Source organism: Amblyomma mixtum, chromosome 6 (genome assembly GCF_055824585.1).
Source record: "Amblyomma mixtum isolate Tamu chromosome 6, ASM5582458v1, whole genome shotgun sequence".
NCBI lineage: Eukaryota > Metazoa > Arthropoda > Arachnida > Ixodida > Ixodidae > Amblyomma > Amblyomma mixtum.
The window spans coordinates 1373376-1397635 of NC_143017.1; the positions used below are offsets into that span (position 1 = coordinate 1373376).

A 24260-nucleotide genomic window follows, 5' to 3' on the forward strand; every position below is an offset into this window, starting at 1 on the left:
TTCGCAGACGAAGAATCCATGCGGACTGCTCATCCATTTTTTAGAAGCTATCCAGCAGTGAGGCCTACGCTGACTTTTGTCAATATTCCGTCGGCTGTATGAGTGGTCGTTTCCATATCAGAATGTTAAACTTGAGAAAAAAATAAGGAAACCTTGGCTAGGACTAGAACACATAAAAATGATAACTGAAAAAAACCTTCTTTTTCAAGCCTTCCTCAGGACAAATGACCTAGCTAAACTTGAAATATTTAAGAAGTACCGGAACAAACTAAACGCGGAATTGCGAAGAGCAAAGAAATACTACTACAACCACCTTTTCAGTACTGCAAGAAAAGAGCGTCCGGACAAAGTTTGGAAAATATTCAACGAAGCCTTAAATAGACAAACAACACGAGAAAACACTTCTGAATTGACAATAGATGGTAAAAAATTATCTGGAATTCCTCTAGCCGAGTATTTCAATGAACACTTCGTCAATGTGGCAAAGCCAGCAGTCGACAACTCGACTAGCGCTTTGCTTCACTACCAGTGTAAGGAGACACTATTTCTTTACCCAACGGATGAAACAAATCTATCGCACATTTATAAATTTGAAGAACACCAATGCCAGCAATATTGACGGCTTTCAAATAAAGGCAGTGAAATACGTTATCGATATTATTGCGCCGCATCTAGTATACATATTCAATCTGGCTCTTACATCTGGATGTTTCCCGGACAGGATGAAAATCGCTAAAGTTTCAGTTCTTTTTAAGGGGGGCGATAAAAACGATGTTAACAACTATAGACCCGTCTCAGTGCTTCCTGTATTTTCTAAGGGTTTAGAGAAGATTATTGTTTTGCACATGAACAGCTTTTTCGTTAAACATAACAAGCTTTCAGATGCTCAACATGGCTTTCGGAAAGGCAGGTCAACGGAAACAGCACTATTAACTCAGAAGGAATTAATACTCTCTAATATTGATGAAGGCAGACTTACCCTCGGAATTTTCATTGACTGCAGCAAAGCATTTGATCGCCTAAACCATGAAATATTACTAGACAAACTGTTCAGTTATGGTGTCCGAGGAGTTGGTTTCGCTTTAGTTAAATCTTTTCTTTTGAATCGTCAGCAGCGCGTCTCTATCGCTGAATGTGCCTCATCACACAGATTACTAACTTCCGGCGTGCCACAAGGAAGTATTTTAGGGCCGTTTCTTTTCAACATCTATGTGAACGATATCGTTGAAAAGGAAAGCAATGCAATATACGTGCTCTACGCAGATGACACGAGCATCTTTTTCACCGGTAAAAATGTAGACGAACTAATAATAGAAGCCAAAAAAGAGCTTGCAATAATTTGGGATTGGTCAAGTAAGAACTGTTTAAAAATAAATGGCAATAAATCTAAGGGCATATTATTCTAGGCTAGAGGGAAGCAAGCACAGATAGAAGAAAGGTTGGTTCTTGGGGGTGCACCCATAGAAATTGTTAAGAAACATAAAATTCTTGGCGTGATCTTTGCTGCTGACATGTCGTGGAATCATCACATTCAATCATTATCAAGGACACTATCTACGTCAGTCGGCGCACTAGCACGGTGCCGTCATTTTCTTCCAGATAGAGCAAAACTTCAAATTCTTCATGCACTGTTTTCCTCTCACATAAATTATTGTACACTGGTTTGGGCCACAACCACACAAACAAATATTCAAACACTGCTCCTTCTTCAAAAGAAAGCACTTCGCTGCATTGCAAATGTGTCCTATTTACATTCATCTGCACCTTTGTTCACACGGTATAACATAATAAGCGTCGAAAAAATTTACGAGTTCCGTCTACTGTACTCATACTTATTTTCCGATGAAAAGTTTAAGAGCCTCATAAAATTCCTTTCGCATTTGCAGAAACAGAAAAGTGATTGTCGCACCCGTGGATCTGAGACATGGCTGATACCAGGCAGACGTACTCATGTACTCTCGTTACCGTCAGGTGCGACGACCAGTCCAGTGCTGCAGGGGTGGCCGAACAGAACACTGAGCTGCTGCTCCATCACGGCGTCTGTGTTGCCCGCGGTATCCTCCATCCGACCAACGGCCTCGCGGATGTACTCCTTACCAACTTCGGCAATGGGCGACAACGCATCGCTAAAGGGACCACGGTCGCCTACTTGGAAGATATCGCCGAAACATCTGATTGCATCGCACTCCAGACCGGGACATCTGCCAGCCGACCGGCTCAATTCGCCCTCGATGTGAACCCCGCTCTATCACCTACCGAGAAGGATCGACTTGTCGGGCTGCTCTCTCAGTTTCAAGACTGTTTCTCGTCTGCCTCCGCGGTCAAGCAGACGCCCCTCGCCAAGCACCGCATAATAACCGACGAACGTATCCGACCAGTCCGACAGAACCCATACCGAGTGTCACTGCGGGAACGCGAAGTCATCGCTCAGCAGGTAGACGAAATGCTGAATGACGGTGTCATACAGCCATCGAGGAGTCCCTGGGCTTCACCTGTCGTCTTGGTTAAGACGAAAAACGGCAGTCTGAGATTCTGTGTTGACTACCGCAAACTCAACCAGGTCACAAAAAAAGACGTGTACCCGCTACCACGCATTGATGACTCCTTGGACCGGCTGCGCCATGCGCGCTACTTCTCCTCGCTCGATCTCAAAAGCGGTTATTGGCAGATCGAAGTAGACGAACGGGACCATGAGAAGACTGCGTTTGTCACGCCGGATGGACTATACGAGTTCAAGGTCCTACCGTTTGGATTGTGCTCCGCTCCAGCGACATTCCAGTGAATGATGGACGCAGTCTTATCCGGCCTTAAATGGCAAACCTGTTTAGTATATCTGGACGACGTTATTGTGTTTTCCCCAACGTTCGAGGAACACCTAAACGCCTTTCCACCGTGCTACGGGCTATAAGATCTGCCGGCCTCACGTTAAAACCTGAAAAGTGCCACTTCGGTTACGAAGAGCTCCTGTTCCTGGCCCACGTCGTCAGCCGTCGAGGTGTTCAGCCCGAACCCGCCAAAACTGCAGCCGTCGCCAACTTCCCTACTCCATCCGACAAGAAGACAGTCCGGCGTTTTTTGAGACTCTGCGCCTATTACCGCCGATTCATTGCAAACTTTTCACGAATTGCTGCCCCGTTGACGCGTCTCACCCGAGATGATGTCACCTTCGCCTGGGCAGACGAACAGCAAAAGGCATTCGATGAATTACGGCACCGCTTGCAAACAACGCCTGTGCTTGCCCACTTCGATGCCCATGCCGAGACCCTGGTTCACACGGATGCATGCAACGTAGGCCTCGGCGCTGTGCTCGTACAGTGGCAGGATGGCGCTGAGCGAGTCATCGCGTACGCTAGCCGGACTTTGTCTCGTGCTGAAACCAATTATTCCACCACCGAGAAAGAGTGCCTCGCTGTTGTCTGGGCAGTGATGAAATTTCGCCTGTATCTTTATGGCCGCCGCTTCCAGGTCGTGAGCGACCATCATTCTCTTTGCTGGTTGACGAACTTGCGCGATCCCTCCGGACGCCTTGCACGTTGGAGTTTACGTCTACAAGAGTTCGACATGACCATCGTGTATAAGTCCGGACGCCAGCACAACGACGCCGACTGCTTGTCCCGTTCGCCTATTCAGTCGACGAACGAAGACGAAGAGCCCGCCTTCCCTCTTATCGCAACTGTCGACGCAGTCACTGTTTCGCAGCGCCAACGTGAGGACCCGGGACTCGCTCCACTCATCGACTTCCTGAAAGCGCGTACTACGGAAGTACCCCGTCCCTTCGCCAGAACGCACTCCTCGTTTTGTCTCCTAAACGACGGGCTCTACAAGATCAACTTTTCTCCCACGAGAAGGGATTATCTCCTCGTCGTGCCAGACACTCTCCGCGACGAAGTCTTGCAGGCATGTCATGATGAGCCCACCGCCGGTCATCTCGGCTATGCTCGAACTTTGGCTCGCATTCAAAAGAGTTTTTACTGGCCCAAACTTGCGGCGGCAGTGCGCCACTATGTACAAACGTGCCACGATTGCCAGCGACGGAAAATACCGTCTGTAAGGCCAGCTGGTTTACTGCAGCCTGTCCAAGTGCCCAGACTTCCATTCGAGCAGGTTGGCATGCACTTGTTGGGCCCTTTTCCAACTTCCTCCTCGGGCAACCGGTGGCTAATAGTCGCTACCGATTACCTCACGCGCTATGCTGAAACAAAGGCCCTTGAACGAGGCACGGCAGCCGAAGCAGCGAAATTTTTCGTCGAGCGCATCGTCCTCAGGCACGGCGCCCCGTCAGTTGTCATAACGGACCGAGGCACAGCTTTCACGGCCAAGCTGCTGGAATCCGTCATGCAGCTGAGTGGCACTACCCACCGTAAATCCACCGCCTACCATCCACAGACGAATGGCCTGACCGAACGTCTCAACAAAACTCTCGCCGACATGCTGTCTATGTACGTGGACGTTGAACATCGGTCTTGGGATGACATCCTACCGTACGTCACATTCGCGTACAATACGGCACAACAAGAGACAACGCGCATGACGCCCTTCTCTCTGTTGTATGGCCGCGAGGTGTCCACCATGCTAGAGGGCATGTTGCCCCATGACGGTCGTGACCCCGAAGCTGGTACCGAGGACTTTACTCAGCGCGCCGAAAAGCACGGCAGCTTGCGCGACTGCACATCCGGAACCAGCAAGGCCGAGACGCTCGGCGTTACGATCACCGCCACCGAGTAGTGACCTTCGAACCGGACGACATGGTGTGGGTGTGGACTCCGATTCGACGCCGAGGGCTTTCCGAGAAACCGCTAAAGCAGTACTTCGGTCCGTACAGAGTGGTCCGTCAGCTCAGTGACGTCACATACGAAGTTCTTCCAGACGGCTCTTCTACTTCTCATCGCCGCCAGCAGAAGCCCGAAGTCGTCCACGTCGTGCGAATGAAGCCGTACTTTTCGCGCGAGCACCGCTAGCAGCCTACCGCCACGCCATAACCACATGCTTCTTGTGACCGTTCATTTTCTCACCATCCTTGCTTACGAACTGCTTATTTTCTGCCATGTTCTTGTGAACTGCTTTTCTTACCTTCTTTTGTTGCGCATGCATCGGGTCGATGTTTTTTTTTAGGGAGGGGGGTAACGTCACGTTTCCACAAGCAGCCACTAGGCGGCTGCTCTTCGCAAGTCGCGTGCACCGCCGAGTGAAAGAAGAAGAAGATCGGTTCCGGCCTCCTCTGGGTGCTCTTGGCTTGTTCTCCGGTGCCGTCCACGTCAACCATTAAAGCCTTTCGGTTACGAGCCCCAACGGCTACGTAACAATATGCTACAGTCACTCACACACAACTTGCCGTGCTTGCTTAACAAATTACTGTTTGCAAATTTTGACTTAAGCGCATGTAATAAAAAACAGACACGTGAAATTTTTTTCTCATCCCAGTTTTTGTGCAGCTAATCGTATTCAATGTATTTTCAATGCCTTTATGTTTTTCGTACTGTCTACTTTCTTGTGCTGTGTTTTGATGTGTTTGGAATGTGTTTCGATGAGTCAATTTATGTGAAAGTGTTCAGAATTTTGTGTTGGCTATATGCTGCTGCCTTGTACGGGCATCAGGCACCCTCAAGCTGCCAATGGCAGCTTTTTTGCCTCATGACCCCCAACGAGTCGTTGGAAATAAAGTTTTGAATTGACTTGAAAAATTGAAATTCCCGGCAAAATTCGAGGAAAGCCGGTTTCTGTTCTGAGAGGCACAGGAAGCACCGTGTTTCCCTAAAAGGGGAATTGATTAACGATAAAAAACTTACTGCAGAGATGACCCTTATGTGTTTCTTGGATGGTACCGATCAAGTAGTACATGAAACGAGCTTACACGCGAAAAATACCTTGAACGGAGAAGTGACAGCTCTATGCATGGAGCGCCTGCTGTATGACATCATCCTGGGTAACATCAAGGGCGGGAGATCGGCGAGTGACCCACAAATATGGGCCACCGGTGTGGTTGACGAGACTGTCGCTCCCAATACGGAAGAAAGGTCGGTAGACAAGAACTCTACAGTACAGACGGCGGCGCAAGCACAAGCGAAGGCTGAGAAAGTATAGTGCCACTTTTTGTTCTCTACCGCAAGAATGTGCCCTAATAACGAGACTGATTCAGGCAACCACAGAAGACGTTGTAGCTAGCTCCCCAGGTCAGAGCTTGGTTGTAGAACAGAATTTCTCTGCAAGTGAGATTACAGAGAGTAAAACCCACCGAAGTGTCGCTTCCACGGAAAAGTGAGAATGTAAATACTGCTGAGGTACTAGGCACAGAGGAGAATGCCATTGTGACGCTTTTGTTAGAGGGCACTTTAAAGAAGTCGTCGGAAGAAGCTGGAGCTCCAGCTACAAATCAGAGCGCTGCACCTTTGAGAGTCACGGTAGCTACCGTGAGGAACAGTGGCGAAATGTCAAATGGAATGAAAGCTCCGACATGAAAGCGCACTCAGTGAAAACCCGGAAACTGTTCCGAATGAACCCTCGAGTAGTGAGCAGGGCTTTCCCGATGAAGAAGGTGAGGAGAATCTGTCTGTTATGAAGGCGAAAGTGCAGTACAAAAAATGGAGTACGACTCCATTTCTCGATTCTTCTCGAGAAAGAATCAGATAAGGCAAAATTGAAAAGTGAGGAGATTGACTCACCAATGGCTAACGGGTCATACGCAGAGTACTCCTCCCGAGGAAGGCTCCGAAAGAGGAGGAAGAAGAAAATATTGGAAGGAAGAGAAAGTTCAGTCTACAGAAAACGGCAAAGGACTGAACCACAAGCTTCATCGCGAGAACACATCTGGGATCATGCGCGTGAAAAAGCATTGCGCTCGCCACAAAGTAGTTTCGCAGAAAGTTAAAAGAAATAGAAGCGGCCTCGGAGAAAATGACGGGTTTCGCAGAAAGGTCAGGAAGGAGCTGAGATGAACGAGTGCAATCTCCAGTATGGACTCAGTCTGGAGACGAAGGCGAAAACAGAAGACCCACGCCGAGGTGAAAGAAAACATGAGAAGTGGAGCCGTCGTGAGCGAACTGGCGTTATATTTGTTCTCAACAGATGCACTAGCCGAAGGAAAAGAGCAAGGGCTCGAAGTATGAGCAGAAGCACACAAAGGAGTGCGAATAGAAAGCGGCGCCAGAACCGCGCAAGAGAGGAAAGCTTTAGTACAATGCGGAAGAGGACGACAACGTTCGACAGGAAGAAAACAGTCTCCTAAGAGAACCATGAGTGCTCCCGAATTTTCATACAGTGTGTTCCGAGTGAACTGAGTCCACCGAATGTACAAATACGGGCGAAAGCATGCCTGAAATTTGTGTGTTCCTCATTTGGAGTGTTATGTTAAAGTATTGCCGAATTGCGGTGTGTTTTCAAGTGCACTGTGACCATCTTCAAGAGTTATTTAATGAAAACATCATTCTAGTGATGTGTGTATTTTGGCATTCGCCATTGGGTTTATGAGCGCATGCATGTGCCGGCAGTTTTTTGTCTAGTCAGTGTTGTTGCACAATATTCATAAAGAAAGGGACAGTGTCACTAAATTCGGGGAATTTTCGAAGAAAAAACCAGCGTGGCATGGAAGCGATCTCGCCAGAGATCGTCCTTAGAACCAGGGAGATGGAAAAACTGGAAAGGGCCTTACCCTGTGTATATTGCAGCCTTCTCTACGATCGCTCGCCGGCGCAGGGCCAAGAAAATTAGGGCAGCGCATGTCGTCATATCTTCGATAATGTTGCAGTAGTTTCTTCTCAGTGCTGACGGAGAGGGCGTAGCTTTGAGTATGTTAAGTGATGTCCTCTCCTCCTCAATCGTGCGCCGGTGGCGGCACAACACAAGGGAGATCTGGAAGCATCTCAAAACCAGTCTCTGTGCCTCACCAATCGGGACGCACACCCGGGGCGAGATGGAGATGCAAATAGCACAGCTTATACTGTGTGTGTGCACGCGCCTGAGCAGCCGTTCGAGGTTAAGAGAAGCGCGCCACGCGACTCCTGGGACAACACCACTCGCACAGCGGTGGACCAACGAGGCAGCGTGTGCCAGCCTGCGGGACGGCTCCGTCGTGAACCTCCGGTCGTCATACTCTCCCAGTGTATGGTGAAAAAACTGTTTTCTTTGTTTGCCTCTTTCTTCTATTAGTGCTCTTTAGGTGCATAATTTATTTTGTGTTGCAATCTCTCTCGAGTGTTAATTTTCGCGAGTTGCATTGTATAGTAAATGACATTATATCCGCTCTTACGAGTGATTGCGAAATCCTCTATATTGTCACGAAGCAGTGACGGCAGTCCAGCGGTCAGGAAGACACCAACAAGGCTTGGAAACGAAGCTCTTTATTTGGGCTGACTTGCGCCCGCAAAAGAACTGAATGACTCGGCGGCGGCGTAAGCAACAAACGTGCTCGTCGGTCGTCGAACTACGAATACCCACTGCTCGGGGCATCGCTCAATCTAAAGCCGGCAAGGAAACTTCGAGATAACAGGTCGAGATCATCTTGACTAATCTGGGAACACGTAGATGCAGCTCTTCATGGCTGTGATCAATCGAGATAAGTCCGGTCGCTTCTCGCGTGACGAACAAAAATGATAACACCCCTTTCCTGCTGCCTTGCGCGAACGAACGGGCACTACAATGATTCGCGGCATTACCCCCTCCGAAAGAAACATCGTCTCGATGCTTTAAAATGAAAATAGGCACGGAGAATGCAAACTTCGAGTCCTTTAGCGCTCATAATATGGCTTCAGGCGTACGACATGTACGACTTCCGGGCGTGTGCGGCGTCGCTGAGATGCTGTCGTGCCGTCGGGGATGACTTCATAGTCGAGGTCACCGATGCGACGGAGAACCCTGTACGGGCCAAAGTAGCGTCGCAGTAACTTTTCGCTCAATCCACGGCGGCGCACTGGCGTCCATATCCAAACACGATCGAAATGCCTGTCTCGTCGGCGCACATTGCAGCGTCGTGCGTCGATGTGCTGCTGGTCTTGAATGCGAAGCCGCGCAAGTCTGCGGGCTTCCTCGGCGCGATGAAAGTAGGCGGCGACGTCGAGGTTGTCTTCGTCGGAAACGTGCGGGAGCATTGCGTCGAGTGTTGTCGTGGGCTTCCTGCCGTATTCCAGCTGGAATGCGGTAAACCTGCTTGTCTCCTGGACGGCAGTATTACAGGCCAAGATCACGAAGATCACTCCTCGTCGACGCGACCGTTCACTCTGCTGGTGAACGGCCGCGTCGACGAGGAGTGTGAAAAGAAAAGTGTGTAGTTCCCGAAGGGAAAGTAGCCGAAATGCGCACTAGGAATTTTTCAGTCGTGATAAACACCCGCGCGAGAGCGAGGGGGAAGTTTGTCGTCACTCGAGGCACTCTCGCAGCGAGCGAGCGCGGCGAGATAGCTGCGCCGTGGGGCGGCCCCGCAACTGCTCCCGCCGCCGAAGCGCCGATCTCTCCACTTTTGCTCACGACTGTACATGGACAGCATGTCAGCGATGGTCTTGTTCAGAGCTCTGTGAGTCTGTTGGTTTGCGGATGATAGGCAGTCGTCCTACGATGGCTTGACTGGCTGTAGTTTAAGATGGCTTGCGTCAGCTCCGCTGTAAACGCCGTTCCTCTGTCTGTGATGAGCACTTCCGGGGCGCCGTGCTGCAGGAGAATTTGTTCGACAAAAAATTTTGCGACTTCTGTGGCGGTAACACTAGGCAACGCTTTTGCTTCGGCGTAGCGGGTCATGTAGTCAGTGGCCACGATGATCCAATTGTTTCCTGATGAAGAGGTCGGAAAGGGGCCGAGGAGGTCCATCCCTATTTGCTGAAAGGGCTTAGTTGGCGGAGGTATGGGGTTCAGGAGTCAGGTTGGTCTAGTCGGAGGCGTTTCGCGTCCTTGACACTCACGGCACGTTTTCACGTAATGGGAAACGTCGGTAGCTAGCCGCGGCCAATAGTACTTCTCCTGGATGCGGTGCAACGTGCGAACAATCCCGAGATGCCCTGAAGTCGGCTCATCATGACGTGCCTGCATAATTTCTTGCCTGAGATTTTTGGGCACGACAAGAAGATGCACTGTCCTGTTCGGCGCGAAGTTCTTCAGGAGGACATTATTGCGAAAGACGAAGGACGACTGTTGCCGCTTGAGCCCTCGGAGAGGCGATGCGGTCTTGCCTTTCAGATAATCAACTAGGCTTTGCAAGTCAGGATCCGAGTGCTGCTGCTGCGCGAAACTGCTGGCGCTTACCGGTCCTAAGAAAGCGTCTTCGTCTTCCGCTTCGGGTGCTGCGTCGACAGGGGCTCGTGACAAGCAGTCTGCATCGGAATGCTTGCGGCCAGATTTGTAGACTACAGTTATGTCGAATTCTTGAAGGCGCAGCCTCCAACGGAGAGACGCGGACGCTAGAACGCGAAGGGACGCATGCCATATCGGCTCCGTCAAGTGTCGCTAATTCTTGCGGCGCGTCAATTCGGCCTCTCTTGAAATTTGAACGAGTGGATTCCTAACATCACCAGGACTCTGGAGCCACCAAATTTCACCAGGTGGGCCCAATGTTCGCATTGTGAGGGGAGATTTCCACTTTGCCGCGAGGAGTGGACGCTACGCCTAACGGCTGCGTCGCTCCCGCGGCGGTGACACCCTCGGTACTTGTCAAGATGGCTTCTCAAGCCCCTCTCAGGGGCTACGACCCTTCCGAAATGGCCTGGACGACTGTTCCAGCTACCCAACCTGAAGCTCCTGCGGAACCTGCCCGTTTCGAGCACGAGGAGCTCTTCCAACTCGTCAACCGGCGGGGCAGAGCCGGCTCCAACAAGCAGGCTGCCACATCGATGGCCTCCCAAGCTACGCAGCAAGGCTTCACGCACGGGCCTGCCTCATCACTTAGAAAACAAGCCCAGTCGTGCCAGTGGAAGCCGCGTCCTATGCCACAGATGCACCCTGAAGACTACGTTGTCATCCTCAAGCCCACTGTCACCGCCGACCTACGGAACACCTTCCGACGTGGTGAGTTGGGCAAAGCTCTGAACTCGCACCTCGGCATCTCTGCTGCCGAGAACATTCTCAACATCGTCCCCGCCTGGGAGCAGAATCTTCTCGTTGTAGACGTACGAAATCCGCACCTCGCCGATCGCCTGATCGGCGATATCAGTTTGACCACGAGCAAAGGCACCCTGCCCGTACACGGGCATTTGAAACAAACCGGAGACGTATGCCGCGGCGTCATCGGAGGCATCGCCGACGAGGAAACCAGCGCAACGCTCACCGCCCAAATTGCCTGGCGAGGCGGGCAGATTGCCAACATTCGCCGCCTTGGAAAATCGTCCATCGCGGTGATCACCTTTGTGGGTAAGGTGGTCCCGCGGTACGTCCACTACAACGGGGAACTTACCCCCGTCCGAGAATACAAGCGAACCGTTCCCGCCTGTGTAAAGTGTCGTACTGTGGGACACCGCACGGACACTTGCCCCACTCCAAATTCATCTACGTGTGGCCTTTGCGGCCAAAATGTTACTGTGACGCAGGATGGCCCTGCGCCACATGAGTGCAACCCAACATGTGCAATCTGTGGACTAGCCCACCCCACGGGCTCGAAAGATTGCACGGCGAAATTCCGCCGACTTCATCTTGGCGGTGTCAAGCCCTCTCGACATGGAGGATTCGAAAAGCCAGAGTCTGGAAACAGACAACATCCCACCGCCGGCGGAGCCAATGGCGGCGCGGTACGTGGCAATAACGCCACCGGCTCGCTCGAGGAAAACGTCAACGCGGCTTCCTCATCTCCCGGACTGAAGTCAACGGGAGAGAAGAAGAGAAAGAAGACAAACAAGAAGAAAAAGCAGGCACCGCCACCGCCCTCTAGCGGAGACTACGCCAAGAACTTTCCCACCCTCAAACCAAGTGGCGCTGCCGGAGCCCGGGCCCCGGCGCAGCAACAGCACACTCAGGTGAGCAGCTGGGCAGGGGTCGCTTCCTCTCCTCCCTCCCCTTCGTCCACTTCCCCCTCCTCGGCTTACGGCGTAGATGTCGAAAGCCGCCGGCAAAATGAGCAGCTTAGAGCACAGATCGGGCAACTGCTCGCCAAAATTCAAAATTTAGAAGAAAAGTTAGCTGCCGCGACGGGTATCCCGAGTTCCGACGCCATGGAGAGTGAGCCCGAACTGCCGCCCGCGTTCGCGTCGGCAATGGCCGCGATGGAGGTGCGTCTCACTTCCCAGCTTGAGAAAATGGTGGAAACGGCTATGAACTGCATGGAGTCCAAATGCTCGGCATCGGTCCCTGCAGCCATAAGCCGCTGCATGAAATCAAAAACCACCCGGACCAGTCGGCGGTTCGAGGGGATCCGAGCCTTCAATACGCACAAGAAAATTATCTGCAATCCCAGAGACGCGGTATCGCAGGACTCCAACGCCACACCCCCACCCAGTGCTGGCTCTAGGCCAGAGTCCAATCAGCCCCCGTCTCTCACCTCTAATCCTAATGATGGCGGCACGGCCTAACAAGCGTTCCCCTCCTCCGAAAACACACACATTGGTAACCGTAACGCAGTGGAATTGTAGAGGCTTCAAGTCTCGGCAGAAACGCGCGAACCTGCGCCTCTACCTAGAAACTTTCGAGGCTTTACCCGCCGTGGTCGCCCTCCAGGAGCCAGGAGCGGCGGCAAAATTGACTAACTACGTGACGTTCCAGCGAGACCCCTCGTCGTGTCTCCTCGTACACAAGTCGTACACAGCCACCGAAATCGACCTCGATCTCAACATACCGTACTCGTACGCTATGGTAAGGATACTTCCCCTTCGCCGATCGGATCCTCCCCTGCACGTACTTAATGTATACTGCTCCCCGAAAGTGAAGCGAGTGACCTTCGCGGACCTCTTTAGCCGTGCACTTAAAGAGGCGGGTCGCGACCCCCTACTGATTGTGGGCGACTTCAACGCCCCTAGTCAGCTATGGGGCTATCGTAAGGAGGAAGTGCGCGGACGCATGCTGGCGGAGCTGGCGTCCACACTGCGCCTCACCCTCCACACCGACCCGGCATTTCCTACCGGCGTAGGCACCTCGGTGACCCGAGACACATGCCCGGACCTCACCTTCACTCGTAACATAAGACACGCAGACTGGATCAACACCGAGGATACCCTCGGCAGCGACCACTGCATCATCAACACCACTGTTTATACACGCCCCCTAAAGCGCCCTACCACACTAGCACGCATCCCCAATTGGACCACCTTTCGCAAAAATTTCCCATCCGACACCAACACGACTATCACAGAGCAAGGATACGCAAACTGGTCCCGGTCAGTCATATCGCACCTTCGCTCCCACGAGAAGCAGATACAGCTTACAGAGGTGGTCACGGACGCGGACAACCACCTCCTCCACCTCTGGGAAGCGCGCCGCGGCCTCACGCGCCGCTGGAAGCGCCAGAAACACAACAAGAAGCTCAAAGCGCGCATTGCGGACCTCACCCAGCAGGCAGCAGAGTACGCGGCCCAACTCGCTGACTCCAACTGGGTAGATCGCTGCAACACGGCGGCGAGGCAGATGTCGAGCCGCAACACTTGGCGGCTCTTCCGAGCCCTCATCAACCCAACACATACCCGCACAGAAACGCAGAAGCAACTACACAAAGCCATGCACGCATTCCAAGGAAATACAACGCAGTTGGCACAGGCACTCCGGGATCGCTACCTGTGCACAACGCAGGACGCCCGCAGATCGGCCTACTCCTACGCCGGCAGGGAAAACTCGGAGTTGGACAAGCCTTTCCAGCTCCACGATCTGCGGGCGGGTCTGGCCAAAATGAAGAGGGGCACCACGCCGGGCCGGGACAAGGTCACCGTCAAACTTTTGGCGAACCTTCCTGAATCAGCGTACCAGTGCCTTCTAGAATACATCAATGCGATCTGGACGGGGGAAACTCCGCTCCCCATAGACTGGAAGACGGCTCTTGTCACCTTCATCCCGAAGGCCGGCAAACCGATCGACACGGACAACCTCCGCCCCATCTCTCTGACCTCGTGTGTGGGAAAATTGATGGAGACGATGGTGCGGGATCGGCTGTCCGAGTACCTCGAACAACACAACACCTTCGCGGACACCATGTTCGGATTTCGCCCACATAGATCCGCACAGGATGTCCTGCTCCAACTCGACCGCGAAATCTTGAACCCCATTACACACCCCCACAACGATAAAATTGTCCTTGCGCTCGACCTGAAAGGAGCGTTCGATAACGTAACTCACTAGGTCATACTCACACATTTGAGTCAAACTCACTGCGGCACCAATACCTTCAATTACGTTAAACAATTTCTCACGGACAGACTGTCCTACATCAGAATACAGGACGAAGAGCACGGACCTTTCTTGCTCGGAACGAGGGGGACTCCACAAGGCGCGGTGCTGTCCCCTCTGCTATTCAACATTGCCATGATGCGCCTACCCGCCCTGCTTGGTGCGGTCGAAGGGTTCCAGCACGCGCTATACGCCGACGACATCACCATCTGGGCTACGCAAGGACGCCTGGGGGATATGGAGACTAGCCTGCAAACGGCCGCCAGCATAGTGGATCGCTATGCTCGAGACTGTGGTCTGCAATGCTCCCCGCAGAAATCGGAATTCGTGCATTTACGTCCCTCGCGCACATGCTCGACCCAAATCAATCTCTCGTTGCAGAGCGGTCCCATTCGCGAATCCAAGGAAATCAGAGTCCTTGGACTCTTCATACACAACCAGCGACGCTGCGACACAACACTCGCCAAGCTCCGGCAGGTGGGGGACCAGGTGGGCCGCATGGTCCGCCGGGTTTCCAACAAGCGCGGTGGGTTACGATGCAAAGACGCCTTGCGGCTGGCGAACGCATTCGTGACCAGTCGAATCTTGCATTCGACTCCCTACCTCCACCTGCGGAAACAGGAGGAGGATTCCCTCGAGGTCATCCTCCGCAAAATCATGAAACGAGCGCTGGACCTCCCAGTTTCTACCTCTACCAGTCGCCTTATGGCACTGGGAATGGTGAACACTTTTAGGGAGCTTCGGGAGGCCCACCTCAACAACCAATACACTCGTCTCACAAAGACAGGGTCGGGTCGCCGCCTTTTAGCCCGACTACACATCCAGCACACTCAATTCACAGAGGAGAGATGCCGCCTTCCCGTACACTGGAGACGCGCCCTCCACGTGCGGCCTCTCCCCACCAATATGTCCAAAGAGGATCATAATGGCAGGCGCCTGGCGCGGGCGGAAGCCTTGGACCGCCATTTTCGGAGCAAACCAGGAGTCTTCTACGTCGACGCGTCCGGCCCGGACTCTAGGGGATGGTACACGGCCGCGGTCGTCCACGAGTGTAAAACAGTAGACGCCCTTACTTTCAAGGCCCAGTCAGCAATTCACGCAGAAGAGGTTGCCATCGCTTTGGCAGCCTCTGACACCTCCTCCAAATACATAATCACCGACTCACGAGGGGCTTGTCGAAACGTCACGCAAGGGTGGGTTACTCCCCTAGCTTATCGTATTTACCAAAATTGTAGCCGAGACTCGGATCCCGCGCACCGATCTATCGTTTGGGCTCCAGGTCACCAAGGCGTCCACGGAAATGAGGCAGCCGACGCCGCCGCCCGCGCGCTCTCTCTCCGGGCATTTCCCACGGGACCCGACGCCGACCAGGACTTCCATTTCAATCCGATTTACACTTTTAAGGAAATATGCGATTATTACAAATCCACGCACCAAACTCTTCCCACCCCATGCAAAGGGCTGGGGAAGGACAACGAGCGGGTACTCCTGCGCCTGCTCACCAACACGATGTTGTTCCCGGCAATTCTAAAGCATTTCGATCCTAAATTCGACGGGCGGTGCTCACACTGTGGGGAGGTGTCTGACACCTACCACATGGTGTGGGCCTGCCAGCAGAACCCATCCCTACCCCCTATCCCGAACCCCACCCGAGAAGACTGGGAGGCGACCCTGTCCGGTTGCTGCACCCTCGAGGCCCAAAGGGCCTTAACGCAGCGCGCCCGGGCTGCGGCAAACGCCAATGGTGTGCCTGACTAGGCATCCCACCTAGTGGTTGTAAGGGCGTGACCCTTCAGGTCACGACCCCCAACACCTCTCTCTATGATTAATAAATGTTTTCACCACCACCACCCAGCCTCCAACGAGCAACGCGGCTGGAGGGATCTTTCAAACTGGCTAGCCAGCACAGAACATGGTGATCGCTCACAACCTTGAATGGTCGTCTGTACAGGTAGGGGCGAAATTTCGACGTGGCCCAAATAATGGCGAGACATTCTTTCTCGGTGGTCGAATAGCTGACCTCGGCTTTCGACAGTGAACGGCTAGCATACGCGATAACTTTCTCCTGTCTTCCATTTTTCTGAACGAGGACCGCTCCTAAGCCCACACTGCTTGCATCGGTATGGATTTCGGTTTCGGCGTTTTCATCAAAGTGCCCGAGCACAGGAGGGGACTGTAAGCGGCGTTTCAGGCGTTTGAAAGCTTCCTCTTGCGGCCTTTCCCATTTAAAGGGCACGTCAGCCTTGGTAAGTTGGGTCAAAGGTTCAGCGATGTGCGAAAAGTTCTTCACGAATCGCAGGTAATAAGCGCAAAATCCAAGAAATCTGTTATAGCTTTCTTGTCATTAGGCTGTGGAAACTCTGTGATCGCAGCCGTCTTCTGAAGGTCTGGGCGAACTCCATCCTTGCTTACGACGTGACCAAGGAACAGCAGCTATTCGTAGGCGAAGTGGCACTTCTCTGGTTTCAGTGTTATGCCTGAATTCTTGATTGTTTCCAGCACTATCCGAAGCCTTCTGAAGTGGTCTTCAAAGCTTGAGGAGAAGACAACAACGTCATCTAAGTAGACTAGGCAAATTTGCCACGTCAATCCTGCGAGCACCGTATCCATTACTCGCTCGAACGTCGCTGGGGCAGAGCAGAGGCCGAATGGCATCACCTTGAACTCGAAGAGTCCGTCTGGTGTGATCAACGCAGTCTTCTCGCGATCTCTTTCGTCGACTTCAGTTTGCCAGTAGCCGCTCTTCAGGTCCATTGATGAGAAGTACTTAGCGTTGCATAGCCGATCCAATGTGTCGTCGATGCGGGGGAGGGGGTAGACATCCTTCTTCGTAATGCTGTTCAGGCGGCGGTAATCGACGCAAAAGCGGAGGGTGCCGTCTTTCTTTTTCACTAGGACGGCTGGTGCTGCCCAGGGGCTCCTCGGTGGTTGGATGACGTCGTCACGAAGCATTTCCTCAACTTGCTTGCGGATAGCTTGGCGTTCTAGCGGCGATACGCGGTAGAGGCTCTGCCGCATTGGTCCGCCGTGTTCGTCTGTGACAATGCGGTGCTTGGCAAGGCTGGTTCGTCGCACATTCGATGCTGGTGAGAAGCAGTCGCTGTACTTATGATGAAGGCTGCGTATTTGGTCTTGTCTGCTCCGGGTTAATGCTGGATTGATATCAAACGTGGGCTGATGGCCTTGGTCAGTTGTTTCTACGGGTTGGTCAGGTAGGGCAAATATGTCTCTGATGTCTGCCAGCTCGTCGAGGAAAGCGATCGTCGTACCTTTGTTTAGATGCCGGTATTCTTAGGTGAAGTTGGTTAGCAGCACCTGGGCTTGGCCATGTCGGATTTCGGCGACTCCCCTTGCGACGCCCAATCCTCGATCGCGGAGTAACTGGGTGTTTAGCTCGATGACGCCTTCGGCATTTTCGATCTCTCCAGTACCTATGCAGGCGAGGACACTTGATCGGGGCGGCACGCTCAATGCTTTATCGAGGACGTTTGAGGCAACGTGATGAGTTGCGCTAATCGCAACAGGTATCGCTTTGTCCGTGGAAAGCTTGATCGACTTAGATCGAAGGTCGATGATCGCTCGATGTTCATTCAGGAAGTCCATTCCTAAAATCACGTCTCGCGAGCATTTCTGTAGGACCAGGAAGGTAGTAGCATAGGTTCGCCCATTTACTGTAACTCTCGCGGTGCAGCATCCTGGCGGCGTAATAAGGTTACCACCTGCAGTGCGGATCAGCGGGCCATCCCAAGTTGTTGTTACTTTCCTGAGTCGGACAGCGAGTGGCCCGCTCATGACTGAGTAGTCAGCTCCCGTGTCGACCAAGGCAGTAACCGCGTGACCATCTACCGTAACTTCAAGATCACTTTTTCGCGTTCTCGTATTGTACGTTGTCTTCGGTGTCCGATCTCGGCTTCGTCGAGTAGTGAGGCTGCAGTGGGCGCACTCCGAGGTTACTTCACTGGGAGCGGTAAAAGCTTCAAGTTTGGCCGCGTCGTCGTCGTCATCGTCGTCGGTGTTGTCGTCGTAGTTGAGGCATGGTCTTGAGTAATCGTCGATGGGGGATCTGTTATTGCGCTTAGAGGTAACCTCACCTCCAGTGGCTGCTTTATTCAGTTTAACCTTCGGGGGCTGGGGGAGCGTCCACGCACGGCGTAACCTCGGCTAGGAGATACAAAGCGCGGGGACAATGGCGACTGGGAACGTGATAGGCGGCTCGGCGATGAGTTTTCTTCCCGACGCAAAAACTCCTCGATTTCGGCTGGTCGCTGGCCGGGTCGGGGTAGTGGAGCGTCGTAAGAGAACCCTCGGTTGCCCAGTCTTCTGTATGGGCAGTGCCGGAGGACGTGACCGGCTTCGCGGCAGTGGAAGCATAGAGGGTGGCCCTGGTCGGGTTTTCTTCACTCGTCGCATTTCCTCGGCTCGTCGCATTTCCTCTGCTTTGTGCGACGCTCGTAGGACGGGCGGGTTGGGGCGGGAGGGCGGCGGTCCAACGCAGCTGGCTGAAGGTGATAGGGGCTTGAGTCCCGTCGTCGAGGTGCAGGACGGCGCACAGCTGCGGCGTAAGTCATGGCGGGGGGCTCCATAGGCTGCTTGGTGGTCGGCATCACATCCAAGGCCTGTTGAACTTCATCCCGGATGGCGTCTGAGAGCAATGAATGCTGCGGCTGCGTTCCCGTTGGCAGCAATCGGCGGAGCTCCTCTCGCACAACTTAACGGATAACCTCCCGCAGGTTATCGTTGTTAGGGGTGTCCAGGCAGTTTGCTGAAAAAATGCGCTGCTGGCGGTCATACTGGCAGGCTCGGGCATCAAGAGTTTTTTTCCATAGTGGATGCCTCTTCTACGAATTCCGCAACAGTTTGCGGTGGGTTCCGTACGAGGCTCGCAAAGAGTTGCTCTTTAACTTCTCGCATGAGCAGCTTGACCTTTTCTTCTTCCTTCATGCTCGAGTCGGCACGCCGGAAGAGACGCTTCATCTCCTCAGTGTATACTGCAACGGTCTCGTTTGGGTGTTGTATGCGAGACTGTAGCAGCTGCTGGGCTCTCTCCTTTCTCACGACGTTTGTGAAGGTCTTGAGAAGCTGCTCCTTGAAGGTTTCCCAATCCGTAAGGCTAGCTTCCTCATTCTCAAACTAGATTCTTGCTGGTCCCTCCAAGGCGAAGAAGACGTATCTAATTTTCATGGCATCTTCCCAGTTGTTAAAGGCAGCCATGCGGTCGAGCTGTTCCAGCCATTCTTCGGGGTCGGCGCCAGGCGAAGAGTCGAAGGTTGGTGGCACCCGGGGCTGCTGAAGAATGATTGGAGTCATTGTCTGGGGCAAGCTCATGGTAGACGTTGCTGCTGGCTTCCGCTTCCGGGTAGGGTACGGCAGAATCCCGAACTCTGGTGCGTCCCCTTGTAGGCGTCGGCTTGCGCGGTGGACTGTGCTCAGTTCCTGCGGTAGGTGACTCAGAGGGCTGGCGTCACGATTTGTAGGGGGTGTCCGGAACATGGAAGGTTACCCAGCTCCTCCACCAGATGTCACGTTATAGTGGCGGCAGTCAAGCGGTCAGGAAGACACCAACCAGTCTTGGAAACGAAGCTCTTTATTTGGGCTGACATGCGCCCGCAGAAGAACTGAATCACTCGGCGGCGGCGTAAGCAAGAAACGTGATCGTCGCTCGTCGAACTACGAATGCCCACTGCTCGCGCCATCGGTCAATTTAAAGCCGGCAACGAAACTTCGACATAACTGGTCGAGATCATCTAGACTAATCTGGAAACACGTAGATGCAGCTCATCGTGGCTGTGATCAATCGAGATAAGTCCGGTTACTTGTCGCGTCACGAACAAAAATGATAACACCCCTATCCTGTTGCCTTGCTCGAACGAACGGGCACTACAATGATACGCGGCAGTATCGTGTCTTTGCTGTATAAACTTTGTTTTGTTTGTGAACATTTGGGTCCGACTCATTCTCTGGCTTGCGCCGTGCGAAAGCTGAGCACCAAACGACCAACCCTCTAGTAACTTGGTAGCTAGTCTCGGGCTGAGCTTGTCACGCGGACTCGAGGGCATCTCCTTTGCGACCGCAACCCCCCCCCCCCCCCCCCCCCTCCGCCTCCGGCATGCTCTAAAGCTGTCTGGGAACGCACGTTAAAGTGCGCCAAGTGGTGACACGGGCCCCACCTAGAACAACATCTCCCTTGTAAGCCTCAAAATACATTCACCATAGCGTTTTATAAATGCTTATCTGGAATGCTTTTCAGCAAAAAGCTCCACATTTTACTTTAAACATTGTTCTACATATTTTACTGGTCCCTGTATTTGTTCGTCCCAATTCTTTCAATATAAGTAGTTTTACATAGCACTTCACGATAAGACCAGGGGCTAGTGTTCAACCAGCTTCGCCGAGGACGAAACCCACATCAAATGCTTCCGTTCTCGTACCGGAAGTAACCTACAGCTCCCAATAAATTTGATGTGAGATAAGGGTCATAATAAGCGCATCAAAGTCAATTTGAAAAAAAAGTTGAGATCAAATTTTTTCGTATTGACCGATCAGGTACAATGGCACAGATAGTATTTATACATTTGTGCTTGCACCTGAAAAAGCGATTCAAGCCAAGAGCGATCCCCTTTCTTCAAACTGGAGCACAGGCTTTCTAGGCCACAACTTCTTTAAAGGCTGAATATTTGGTGCTTTAAATTTCTATCATTAGTCTTGACAGTAGTATAAAGTTCGTTTCATTGCACTTGAGGCATTCTCTTAGAATATACATTTCTTTCTCCTACAGGATCACCGGGTGGACGCCAAAACTGAGAAAATCTTTTAAAAGGGACCTAGGACATTTCCGCTAAGGACTAACGTCTGAGTGCATGTGCTTTCATTTGGAGTGTTTTTATTCTGTATGGTGCAAATTTTAGATCTGTGAGATGAAGTGTGACATTGAATCCTGTATAATCTGTACGAGCACTACTGCCGAACTGTACATAGAGGTTGGCGGGCTTTGTCAAGCCGCAGCTATGCGGCTTTTACCCGTCACCCCCTTTTCTTCTTGAGAGAGAAAATAAAGACGATTTGATTTGATTTGATCTTCTCATGGAGTCTGCATACTACACAATGCACTTGGAACGCTACTTCATGTGAGATTCTCTCGGTTTGGATGATGCTGTAGACATCTTTTTCCAGAGTTCAGAGATTTGACTGGAAGCGAAGCTTCGGACCAAGCTCCTTTCAATACGAAGATGCCTACTACAGAAGGCAAACACTTTCCCTGCAGATAATGACGGCTTCCTCCTGCAAGGAAGCTGCAGCTTCGCAGATTTCTACACGATTTCATTATGTTTGCTTGCTGCGCCAATCGCTTTAATTTTGAGCCTTAGCCTGAAGCACGCCGGAATTCTAGTCGTGGTGAAATCTTGCAGGCGTTGGCGTGACGCTACTTATATACTCAAGACTTGTGTGCACGTAACCCAGATGTTACAAAGCGTTCCCTCATCGGCGCACTTCGGGGGCATCACTCGATAGGGAGGCTGCGCATAGAAAAGATAATACATGTTTTCTCGCAAACTATTTGAAGCGCACCGGAAGGAAACCATTACAGATAACAAAAAAGAGGGTGACCAGCATGCTGACATATAATTTGTGACAGCTTTTGCTATGAGAAACCGGCGTATTTTAACACGGCTCCTCTAAGCAAAGACAAGCCTGCAGATAGCTTTCGAGGAGCTTTCAGCAGACGCAAAGCTCTACAGAGCGGCATTTATGATTCGTGGTTTAATACAGCATGATGCCGTTGGTGCAGCAAAAACAAAACGAGTACCCGGCATTATTGCCGGTCCCAGTACGAGGTGCTGTAGTAAATAAAGTAGCAGCAGTAAACACGAACATTATGCTGCTATGCATGTCAAGCAGCGTTTATGGCAATACGAAGACTTACGTTTTGAACTCGCGGTTAAGAGCGAGACCTTCTAGTCCAGCGGTGAATTCTGCGCACTTCGCGCTGCCGACGAAACACGCCACGTTCGCCAGAAGCACAGCTGTAGAGTCCCTGCCAGGAGAGAACAAGCACCACTGTATCCCTTCTGGGACGCTAAATCCAGCAGCCATGAAAAATGCCTATCCGCCATTTCCTGCATTTATTTGTCTGCGTCTTAGCCTGAAGGGACAGATCCAGTTAGTGAAAAGTGAAATGAAAGAATAAACACCGTGTTCCTTGTTTTTTTCTTAACTCTCGTTGGTGCAGCTTTGGTGTTACGACTTCGATGATGGATGAATGGACGCAAGAGTATTTTTGGTAGTTTCACGAGTCATTGTGAAATCCTCTGTATCGTCTGTTTGGTGTATAAACTGTGCGAAAGAAAATAATTTTCACACATGCAGATTTAGTTAGGCTTCCTTGCGGTACTTTCGAGGAAACATTATTGAAACGATAGGGAGAACAGTACTAAACACTGACGTAGACACTTTTGATGAATCCGCAGCTATAGCGAAGCAAGCTTGACATGTTCCTCCTAGATAAACTCGGCTTTTTCTGTTTTGTTTTCTTAAAAAACGTTAAACATTTACCAGTATCCTAGCGAAAACCAGCAGGCGGCCATGTTAAGGCAGCGGTATTTGCTGAGATATAAGCTTTACAGTTTTAGCACTCACTTTTCAGACGGAGGTTGAAGGTCAGTGGTGGAGTTGATGGAGTTTATCCTTTCTTCGATGAGCTCTTGCACGCGTCTCTAAAGAAAATATGAGTGCAAATTTCTTCTTTTAGAGTTGTTTTGTTCGGTTTTATATAAAAGTCAAAGTATAAGAGGAAATCGTTCCCAGCACTGTAGTGCACTACGTAATTTAACGTAGCCGTATCGCGCAGTACGCATCAGCATGTAAATAGGCGTTAAAGCAATCAATAAGTTCTCTGGACATTGCATTTTTCACACATTCGGGTGAGAATTTACCTATTTCTAGTAGAAACGGTAATTTAAGGCATTGCTAAGGTTTCTTATAATGCCAAACTGGTGTACCTTGTATGCTTTCTCAAGGTCGGGCGTCAGCACAAGCATCGTGTTTGCATGATATTCAAAGTCACTAAACTGCTTGGCATAGTGGTCCCATAGCTCTGTGTCTCCGCTCTTCAGGACTCCACAGGCCCAGAAGAATCCTGCGATGTCGTGGGGCCATGAGCTGTGGGATAAAGTGGAAGGTATTGAAACAAAGTTTGAGTGTGGCCCGGTCAGTCCTCAATTTATTGAAGGCAGCGTGAAAAACATTTCATGGGGTTTTGAGGTAGTTTTAATGAGTAGACGCGCTGGAATACGTGTTTAGTCTAGTTGGCTGACGTTTTTGATTTTGTGTGTGGTCAGGATATCTGGCGACACTATTAGTTCATTAAGACAACAATATCCAATACCCAGCACGAGAGCGCGTATATTGGCTCTGTAGTAGTATTAGCCGACGAAGACGGAGATGTTCAAGGCACAGCGGAAGATAGTACTGCAGCATAACCGAGGTGCGGGCGGCTGCGGCGATACCATTCAGCTCTCGTGTAGTTGCAGCAACGAAGATCTGTTCGCACCGCGACGGGTTCGAGTCCCGGTCGCAACAATATTATTTTACTGGTTTGGCGCAGGTAAACATCAAGACCTAACTTCATACAAACCCGGCGAGCCGGTTCGACATCATGTATTTAAGCTTTGGCACTAAAAGGGACATTGAATAAACGCAGAATCCGCAAGTCTGAAAGCGCAAGTCCTGCATTTCCTGTTTTCTTGCTATACACTTATGATGACTTTTATCAAAGTAGCTGCGCGGCATCGTAATTTCAGTTCCCCAGCCCCCCAGCGGCATGCGCGCCACTAGCAATGAAAAAACGAATAATCGTTTATGGTGGGCGAAGGCTTCATTGCACGCAATTTCCGACGCGAGGAGGGTACGTTGTGCTTGTGTACTGCGCCCTGATTACTTCTCAGGCCACGTTAACGGGAATGCCGGTTCCGCAATAGCGCTCGCGT

General features: G+C 51.6%; 1 protein-coding gene, 1 long non-coding RNA gene and 1 pseudogene across 2 annotated transcripts in view; 1 reads left to right on the plus strand and 2 right to left on the minus strand.

The window, feature by feature from the left end:
- LOC149338079 (uncharacterized) overlaps window positions 1-24260 on the plus strand; it is a 1049963-nt gene that overhangs the window by 63246 nt on the left and 962457 nt on the right. The window lies entirely within an intron of this gene.
- Window positions 16863-19816, minus strand: LOC149338081 (uncharacterized; annotated as a pseudogene).
- The window catches only part of LOC149338082 (uncharacterized), a 153641-nt gene continuing 151575 nt past the window's right edge, over window positions 22195-24260 (minus strand). Inside the window, exons 10-12 of the mRNA XM_089550264.1 lie at window positions 23274-23433; window positions 22912-22988; window positions 22195-22309 (exon numbers count right to left, since the gene is read on the minus strand). Coding sequence (XP_089406390.1) covers window positions 22195-22309; window positions 22912-22988; window positions 23274-23433 — 352 coding nt within the window. The remainder of the gene's footprint in view (window positions 22310-22911; window positions 22989-23273; window positions 23434-24260) is intronic.